This window comes from Coregonus clupeaformis, chromosome 11 (genome assembly GCF_020615455.1).
Source record: "Coregonus clupeaformis isolate EN_2021a chromosome 11, ASM2061545v1, whole genome shotgun sequence".
NCBI classification, from domain to species: domain Eukaryota; kingdom Metazoa; phylum Chordata; class Actinopteri; order Salmoniformes; family Salmonidae; genus Coregonus; species Coregonus clupeaformis.
In genome coordinates, this window is record NC_059202.1 from 14841206 (window position 1) to 14850831 (window position 9626).

At 39.2% G+C, this 9626-nt stretch overlaps 1 protein-coding gene across 2 annotated transcripts in view; it reads left to right on the plus strand.

Annotated features, from left to right (window-relative positions):
• Nucleotides 1-6796, plus strand: part of LOC121576616 (nuclear receptor ROR-alpha A-like) — a 291217-nt gene extending 284421 nt beyond the window's left edge. For both annotated transcript variants that reach the window (XM_041889904.2, XM_041889905.2), the window contains one exon: nt 330-6796. In XM_041889904.2, the coding sequence (XP_041745838.1) occupies nt 330-494 (165 nt within the window). In that variant the 3' untranslated portion in view covers nt 495-6796. The remainder of the gene's footprint in view (nt 1-329) is intronic.
• The last annotated feature ends 2830 nt before the right edge of the window (nt 6797-9626 follow it).

Genomic DNA, 9626 nt, shown 5'->3' on the forward strand with positions numbered 1-9626 from the left:
GTACTTTGAAAAAGATTGTTTACAGTAATGCAGTGATCCATTATTGTATGAAAATTCAAATCAAGCAGTAGATTTCATGGTTGGCAGCATGCACAAGCTAAACTAAGTGCATATTTTTGAGCAGAGATGAGAAGATATGTAACAATGGCATACAACCTCCATAAGAAGTGTCAAGATTTCCCCTGGTTCAGTGCCTGTATCAATATTTACCAGTCTGTTTGCCCCTGTGTGAGAGTGAATTTAGAGATGTTTTATTTTAGCGTATCTCCATGTCCTTGCCTTACTGTGAATCTAAATAACAGCCTGTCTCTTTTATTTTCTCCCCACAGTTGATATGCAAAGTGTCAACACTGCGAGCGCTGTGCAGCAGGCATACAGAGAAGCTGACGGCTTTCAAAGCAATATACCCAGACATTGTGCGTTCCCACTTTCCCCCCTTATACAAGGAGCTCTTCGGATCGGACTTTGAGCAGTCCATGCCCATTGACGGGTAGCCAGCAGCCCTGCCAGGTGCCAGTGTGGCCACCGTGGGGAATGTCATGGGGAGCATGAATCTGAGACACTTTAACGGTGCCCTGCACATACCAGGACGGACGGCACGCTGCACACCTTTCTTTATTTTTCTTTCTTGAGGGGAGGGGAGGGTTGGGGGGGTTTGATTCTGTCTGTTTATTTCACTGGGTTTAGTTGTCTCCGTTTAGAACCCAGGTGGGACTCTAAGCCCAGGAGACATGAAGAGAAGTTGGAGACAATGCTTTCTCTTTGGATGAACTTTACCCTCTCATGCACATCATTCCAGGATGGTCCCATGATGTCTCACACTAATTGTTTTGACTTGTTTCAACAAAAGTGAATTTACTGCATTGAGAAAATTATTGAATTTGACTGTGCACATGCCTAACCTAAAAACCTCCTCAGCAACCTATGATCTGGCTCTCCACCTCTCCTCTGGAGCTCCAATGACCCATGTCTTATTGCATTGGAATACAGTTTCAATCTAAACTGTATCATATACCCCAATGGAGATAGCTGCCTGGGCATGTTTATCCTCCATTAATCCTTGATAAAGCTTCTGTGAGAATCTACAAATGTAAATTCATTGCTGCTAATGTGCATGTCCTGGTCAAGTTCAGCCCCTGTTCTCCTGTGTTTAGTTGTATGTTGGGAATGCAGTGTTTAGAATGAGAACTCGCAGCGACTTTGAGAGAGGCTCCGTGTGAGGCGATGTAAACGGCACCTCTCTATGGACAATCATCTAAAAAGAAAAGTAGAATTCTGGTAATTCTAGTCAAAACGCAATGATTTTAGCTGTCAAAGACTCCATCCGCCATGGTTGCTTAGTGAAATCATGTAAGGCCATCTGCTATTAATCCTTGTGTGGACAGGTGCCCTGGAGATAGGGCACCGCCACAACGATAAGGGTCCATTCCACCTGTTTTATAATGTACTACAGGGTATACGGTCATAAGTACTTACTATACAGAAAAAAGTAATGTTTATAGATTCTATTTTAAATAAAATGTATAATATTAGTAGTTAGACTATTCTTAATTGTTGAATTGATAAGGCACTATTATTTGCACCTTTCTTTAATTTAAGACTTGTATATTACCTAGTGATGTGTTGCATGTGCACAAGAAATACAAGTTGAACCATGGTCACAGATGCTTGTCCTGAGAGCTGCGGACAGTGCTGTTTTGGGTGGGGGTTTGTTTTGGCTAGTTTGGGTTTGGCTGTGAGATTGCTAGCATGGTATGGTCTGGAGAGGCAGGCAGGTCACATTCACTCCATCACCTATTAGTTTAACACCCCCGACACACATGCATGCCCTCTCAAACAAAAGCACAGATGCACAATAAACCTGGGCTGAGTCGCTGATGCTAAAGAGGTTTCTGCTCAATCCAACGTCTCCATCTAGTGGAGAGAAGAGACACAGCAGGCCAGGTGATGAAGAACTTTTGAAATACACTGCAATGCCAATTAGAAAGCGGTCCACACACAGGCCTCTCTGACCATCTGTTGATGCTTCGTTTTACCCTTACATGTTAGTGTGTTTGTGTTATCAGTGTGGAGGAGTGATTGTGACTGCCTCCTCCCCAAGGCCTCAGCCCAGCTATGCCATTTGTTATGGGACAGAAAAGGAAAGGGGAAGAAGGAAGTGTAATATTCAAAGCCTTGTCTGGTAGTAAAGCTTCTATTTTTGTAACATGTATAGTGAATTAAACTCATGAAAGAGAGGGGGAGAGAAAGAGACGTCAGGTAGCACTTACTATATTCCCGCAATAATTAGAGAAGCTGTTGTTTGTATGACTAGTAGAGAAACATGACAATGGTAGAACAAGTGCTATTTTCAGAATGCTTTGTTGTTGTGGTTCTGTTTTGTTAAGTGTGTCTTTCTTGTCAGTGTGGTAGAGAAGCGATAGAAAAACCCCTGGATGTGCCATATAGTAGTTGTTGCTCCTGCTTTGCCGTCTACATGTCCATAATATAGAATGAATTGTTCTGACATTCCAGAAAGCTCAGTGCTGGCTTGTAGAGAATTATCATTTAATCCTGATATCCCTTTAGATAACCCATAACAGCATGGTTACAGTTTAGACACAACCCTCGCCATAGTGTTTTTTGTTTTTTTCTGTTTGCACACGATCATTCCTCTGCCGTGAAATTTGTACAAGACATTAAGTCTTGTGCTGTCACCCCTCAGGGAAGAGTTATTTTACGCTTTCTGTTTGAAATTGTGTCTGTGTTGTTGGTCCTCATTAGGTTTAGTTTATGTTTTGTTCAGGGATGTTCAATATTAAGTGGTTAAGAAGAATATGTCAAATTCATTGCTGAGTAGTATTTTCCATTGCTGATGTAACGTTGGCTAAGCACCAGAAATTCTAACTATGCCCTAGAAGTCAAGCTCATAAAAAAAAAACTTTATTTTTCCATGTTTACAGTCAGTTTCCCCATTGGCCGTACAGAATAGGTATTATTTGATCTACAGTATATTTCTATTACATACAATTCCAATGATAACATTCTACATGTCTTCTACTCCAATGTCACCAGGGCCATTGTCACAAACGTATTATTATGATTACCCTCTGTGTTAGATAAACCAAATATACTTACGCAATATAAAATATATCTTCTTTAGGCTGTATTAATGGTGTGCTTAAGTAATCATCTCTGTAATGGTCCAATGCTCTTTGGATATGTATGGGCCTGGGTGACCACCAGTAGCCTCTAATCCCAACCAGTGAAACCCAGTCTGTCTCAACCAGTGATTGACAATCAAGGTGATAGCGGGCCTGCCCTGTGGCCCAGTGAGAGAGACATGGATGCTCAGGGAGGTAACAGACAGACAGACAGACCGGGGAAGCAGGTCTCTTTCCTCTGGACATAATGTATGTGTAGCATATGCTTTGCTATTTCATTCATTTATGAGCTCCTCATACTCTTTGACAGCTCTCAATTTATTATGGGAGGCAGGATAACTTTTTCGTAGCACATTGGACATGCAGTGCTGTCCCTTCTTTTCACTAAGTCAGTCAAATCTTTACTATATCTAAGCTTTCCCCCATAGCATATTCTCAGCCAAGAACTATGTGGTAGCTGTGTGTAACTATTATAGGTTTCTGCCGGGTAGCCACTGGAGTGGAATCCCATTTCCTGAAACACAGATGTCATTCTCTGTCTCTATGTCAATCAAACTGGTCCTAAATTATAGGTCTGTTCACAGTGTTGTTATGTCCTTCTTCTAGTCTTTATTTGTGTACAGTTTGATAGCAATATTGATTAGACAGTGGGAAATGATCAGAGGCATTGTGTCTGTCACAGTTTCAACAAACATCTCTGCACCCACATGGCGTGGGGGGATACGTCACCCTGCATGCTTTCATTTTAGACATGTTTAGCAAAGGATTGCTGCTGAGTCTGCTAGTCAATCAATGTGAATAACACCTTATGGTCCTTCTGTCTCTGCTCTCTGTGTCACTCGTGTAAACAAGCAATAGCGTGCGTGTGTGTATGTGTGTTTGTGTACTCACTGTGTGCATAAGACAAACCCCAGACAAGGCTTTAATAAACTAAGAGGAACAGGGTTATGTGAATGAGGAGTCTGGTAGGTCTTGGCTTTCCCTGGATTTGAAAGGTTTCGGTAACACAGAGATTGTTCCATCCCGTATAGGGTTTAAGTTTTATAAGCATGACATAATACCGCTTTACAATTTATACTCCTTCAAAGCGCACTGGAGCAAATGACTATCCACTCAGTCTCATGATGTGCTCAGGGCAGAATAATTGGTATGAAAAGAGACAAGTTGACAGCAAACAACACACCATCCTGCTTGTCATACATGTCATGTTGAGATGATTTGACTGCCTAGGAATCATGGGACTCCTATTTATTTGCCATAGAATATAGATTGTAATGGTAGGTGTGATGTCATGCTTACAACTGTGCTGTGTTGAAGTGTTACCCAGATCTATCAGTCAATTTAATTGCATTTTAACAATACTCTCATTTTCCAAAGCACAACTAATACAATTCTAAGAAAAAAAAAACTAAAAAAAAAACATTTTAGAATATAGTGAAAATGGAAAATGGAGAAAAAAATATTCTAGCCATAATCGAATGTCAAGCAATAATATGTGGTGTATTATTTAAAATTTTGTGCATAGGCTTTGGACATCTGCATGTAAATACACCTCTTATTTATCACTTTTGTTTTTGTTTTAATTTGTGTTATTTTGTTCTGGTTGTTATATTGTTTCATCAGTATATTTGACTGGTTCTGTTCCCAGGTGGAGGATAAGAACCTCATATGGCCTGTAAACTGTATATCTTAATTTCTCTCTCTCTTTCCTTCTCTCTCTCCCTCATCCTCAGCTTTTAATCCACAATATTTAATGTTATTATTGATCACATGTATAAAGGTAACTTTGTAACCTGTATGTATAGGTAAGGAGAAAATACTGCTACTAAGGCCTACAAATATTTATATGTTTATCAAATACACCATGCTGTACAATATCTCTGTTTTTAGTATGCTTCTCTCCTTTAGGATTAGTTTGATAGCGGAAGGGTGTGCCAACATTTATTTTGTGTTATCTTGATGTGTGGTGCTAGGTAAGTTACTTTTGTGGACAAAGTCTTGATTCCTAGACTAGGCCACCCTATTAGTCCATTCATTTCATTGAGTATTGGTGCATTATTGATATTAGGACAATACATGATCATGGTAATGATAATGATTATGATAGTGGTAAATTTACTTCAATACCCAGCCAGTACAGTACCTGTATCAGTGTGCTAGTCCTGGGATAAGGCTCTTATTTCCTTCTCACTTAAAAATTATTAGCAAAACCAGTATCTACTAATGAACAGGTTATTATTTAAGGTTGCTCTTCTGATTTCTGAAAAAAGGCTAAAACATCAGTATTGTTTTTATTTGTTCTGATTGTAAAAAAAACACTTGCTGGTCATAGCTGGTCATATTTGCAAATGCTAAGTATTTACCTCTTTAAGCTGTGTAGTACTTTACTTTACACAGGAAAGTACTGTGCTATTGCCCATTTAAAACAGCCATTTTATGGCTTCCTTATTTCAAAGTTAGTCTGCCCTGAAACAGTGATTTTTTTGTTGTTGTTGACCAGCTTAGACCTTTGGCACCACAGTTAAGTGTTATTATAAGAAATGTACATGGAAAAGATCACCATTAGAGGTTAGACATTCTTTTTAACCTTTTTTTCTTTTCACTCAGTAGCAAATATCAGCCAGAATGTGCTTGCAATAATACACAATGTACTACACTGAGTGCCTCTCAGTGTTACAGGATGCATAAATGGTATTCGATTGTTGTTGTTTTTGTTTTCCAAACATATACTCAGCTGACAATGTATTTGCACGTAGGTGAACTCTGTCACCTATGTGTTTCAAAATTGTTCATATTCTGTCTTTTTAAAGTTCTAATTTCACTGTTTATTTATGGCACCATGTTAGATGTTCAGTTTATATAAATAAGTGTATCCCGCTTGTCTGAGTAGCGTAACTGGGAAGGATGTAGTAATGTAAAATGGTCAAATCGATCAAGTACATTCTGGCTGACAATATTGCATAAAAGATGACCTGCTGAACCAGGTTCTGGATTTTACAAAAGAATGGACAATCTACGATGATGTTTTTCACTTTGTTTTATGATCATAAAATGATGATTTCTTTATTGAGAACAGAAAATTGACTAATGCATTGTATTTCAAATATTCATATGTGTATGCAAAAGATGCGTTCAACACATCTGAATTTCTTTAATGTTCTGTGTTTATTGTAAGCTCAAGGTGTTGGGGTAACTTAATATGAGGGGTGGAGTGTGGGTGGGATATTTATCCTTGTGAAAGCAGTATGAACTGTAGAAAGCAGAAACCGGTATGTGGTTGTCACACATTTTTAAGTCACATGTTTGCTACTTACAATGGGGACAGATGATCATGTATCTTTTGATCCAGCTCTTTTGAACTCTCTTTAGCAGGTAGTCTATTCACAAAACTAGTTTTGCTCCTTCTTGTCTGATTCTTAAATATGGAAATAAGTATTTTGATTCATTTTGTACATACAGGTGTAAAGAAAAATAAGAAATGTAATGTCGTCTTTTAAATACTTTCCATTCTAATATGAATGTTGTTATATTGTACTTAGAAACTGTACCTTTAATATTACCTTTATTAAAAGTGCATTGGACACATCGATTTTAGATGTGCTTTATGTGCTGTTATCCCATAATAAAATGTACCGCTTGTAATGGGCTCTTAATTTCTGGTTGTCTCTCTAGTGTCTGTCTCCTTTTATACACTACACAAAACATTACATCGGAGCTCTCCAAACCTGTTCCTGGAGAGCTACCCTCCTGTAGGTTTTCAATCTTACCCCAGTTTTAACTAACCTGATTCACTTTATCAACCAGCTAATTATTAGAATCAGGTGCGCTAGATTAGGGTTGGAGCGAAAACGCTACAGGACGCTAGCTCTCCAGGAACAGGGTTGGAGAGCCCAGCAACTACACAGATATAGTGCCTTGACTTTTGTTGTGTTACACCCCGAATTAAAAATGGATTACATTGAGATTTTTTTGTCACTGGCCTACACACAATACCCCATAATGTCAAAGTGGAATTAGTTTTATTTTTATTTTTACAAATTAATTAAAATTGAAAAGCTGAAATGTCTTGAGTCAATAAGTATTCCAGGAGTAAAAATGTGCTTAACAAGTCACATAATAAGTTGCATGGACTTACTGTGTGTGCAATAACAGTGTTTGACATGATTTTTGAATTACTTCCTCATCTCCGTACCCCACACATATAATTATCTGTAAGGTCCCTCAGTCGAGCAGTGAATTTCAAACATAGATTCAACCACAAAGACCAGGGAGGTTTTCTAATGCCATGCAAAGAAGGGCACCTATTGGTAGATGGGTAAAACAAAGAAGTTATTGGAATATCCCATACATGCACTCAGATGTATTCAGTTGGCTTTGCTGTTATGATTTTTGTTGTCCTTGATGTCTTTAGTTTTTTGCATTGTTGTTTTCTGTTTTCCATTGTCTTTGTCTTTTTTCTCTTTTGTTGGTTGCTGGTGCATTGGGGAACAGTGGCTTGGGGGAGGGGGTATTGGGGGTGGGTAATGGAATTATTTTATTTCATTATGATGTTTTTTCTCTCAGGGGGACTGTGGGGGGAGGTGGGGGGTCTCGGATGTTTGAGTGACAGCTCTCGGGGAACTGTGTGGGGGATCTTGGAGGGCTGGTGGCCTGGCGGTTGGGAGCTTGGGACGGTGGCTGATAGGTTGCTGGTTTGGGTCCCCGTTTTTGACCTTGTGGGAGATCTGTCGACGTGCCCTTGAGCAGGGCATTGACTCTGGTTGCGTCTGTGGGTTGTTCTGGATGGGAGTCTGTTAGATGACTGAATGTAATGTAAATGTCGAGCGGCTTCACTGCAAGTATATTGTATGTTTTAATATTCCCCCCCAAAAAAACATTACACTTTGGATGGTGTATCAATACACCCAGTCATTACAACGATACAGGCGTCCTTCCTAACTCAGTTGCCAGAGAGGAAGGAAACCGCACAGGGATCACCATGAGACCAATGGTGACTTTAAAACCATTACAGAGTTTAATGGCTGTGATAGGAAAAAACTGGGGATGGATCAACAACATTGTAGTTACTATACTAACCTAATTGACAGAGTTAAAAGAAGGAAGCCTGTACAGAATAAAAACATTCCAAAACATGCATCCTGTTTCCAACAACGCACTAATGTAGTAATACTTCAAAAAAAATGTGGCAAAGCAATTACTCTCCATATTTTCAAGCATAGTGTTGGCTGCATCATGTTATGGGTATGCTTGTAATCGTTAAGGACTGGGGAGTTTTTCAGGGCAAAAAATAAATGGAATGGAGCTAAGCACAGGCAAAATCCTATTGGAAAACCTTGTTCAGTCTGCTTTCCACCAGTAACTGGAAGACGAATTCACCTTTCAGCAGGACAATAACCTAAAACACAAGGCCAAATATACACTGGAGTTGCTTAATGTACCAAGAAGACAGTGAATGTTCCTAAGTGGCCGAGTTACAGTTTTGACTGAAAATCTACTTGAAAATCTATGGTAAGAACTGAAAATGGTTGTCTAGCAAAGATCAACAACCAATTTGACAGCGCTTGAAGAATTTTGAAAAGAATAATGGGCAAATGTTGCACAATCAAGGTGTGGAAAGCTCTTAGAGACTTACCCAAAAAGATTCACAGGTGTAATCGCTGCCAAATGTGTTTCTACATTCTATGCTGGGCTCCCTGCATCTCAGTGCTTGAGGTGTCACTACAGACTCCCTGGTTCGATTCCAGGCTGTATCACAACCGGCCGTGATTGGGAGTCCCATAGGGTGGCGCACAATTGGCCCAGCATCATCCGGGTTTGGCCGGTGTAGGACGTCATTGTAATTAAGAATTAGTTCTTAACTGACTTGCCTAGTTAAATAAAGGTCAAATACATTTTTTAAAAGTTAAATTACTGTATGTAATTACAATATAAAATCAACAGGGGGCAATATTGGGTAACACTTATTTTTTAAGGGGTCCTTATTACAGTGCAATTAAATGTGTAATTACACTGTAACAAGTATTGTAGTTAATTGTAATAATTCATAGTTACACTGTATTAACAACATGTAACTGTTGGTAATTGCAGTCTGTAATTACAGAGGTGTAACAAATGCATGTTACCATACTTGTTACAAATGGTCAAGTTTCCACTAAATTCACCAATTTAGTGTTTAGTTTCTTCTCAGCTGCATCCGATTCAGTTATAACTGTCACAAGGTTGTAATCTCTTGTGGACAGATGCACTGGGTGTCCGAGATGACAAAAGGTGGAGGCTCATTAGGTTCTAATTACCTACCTGTGAATGTGCACTCTTCAAAATCTCCACTCAATGTTGTTGCTAGCAGTTGACACCCAAAAGTGTACTATCTGGGTTACCTTGGTTGAGTTTACGAAAACAGATCAGATATAGGTCAACCTCACTGACTGGGGTCTACCATACGGGTGTCATCCCAGATTATAATAGAAAAATTACTTATAATTA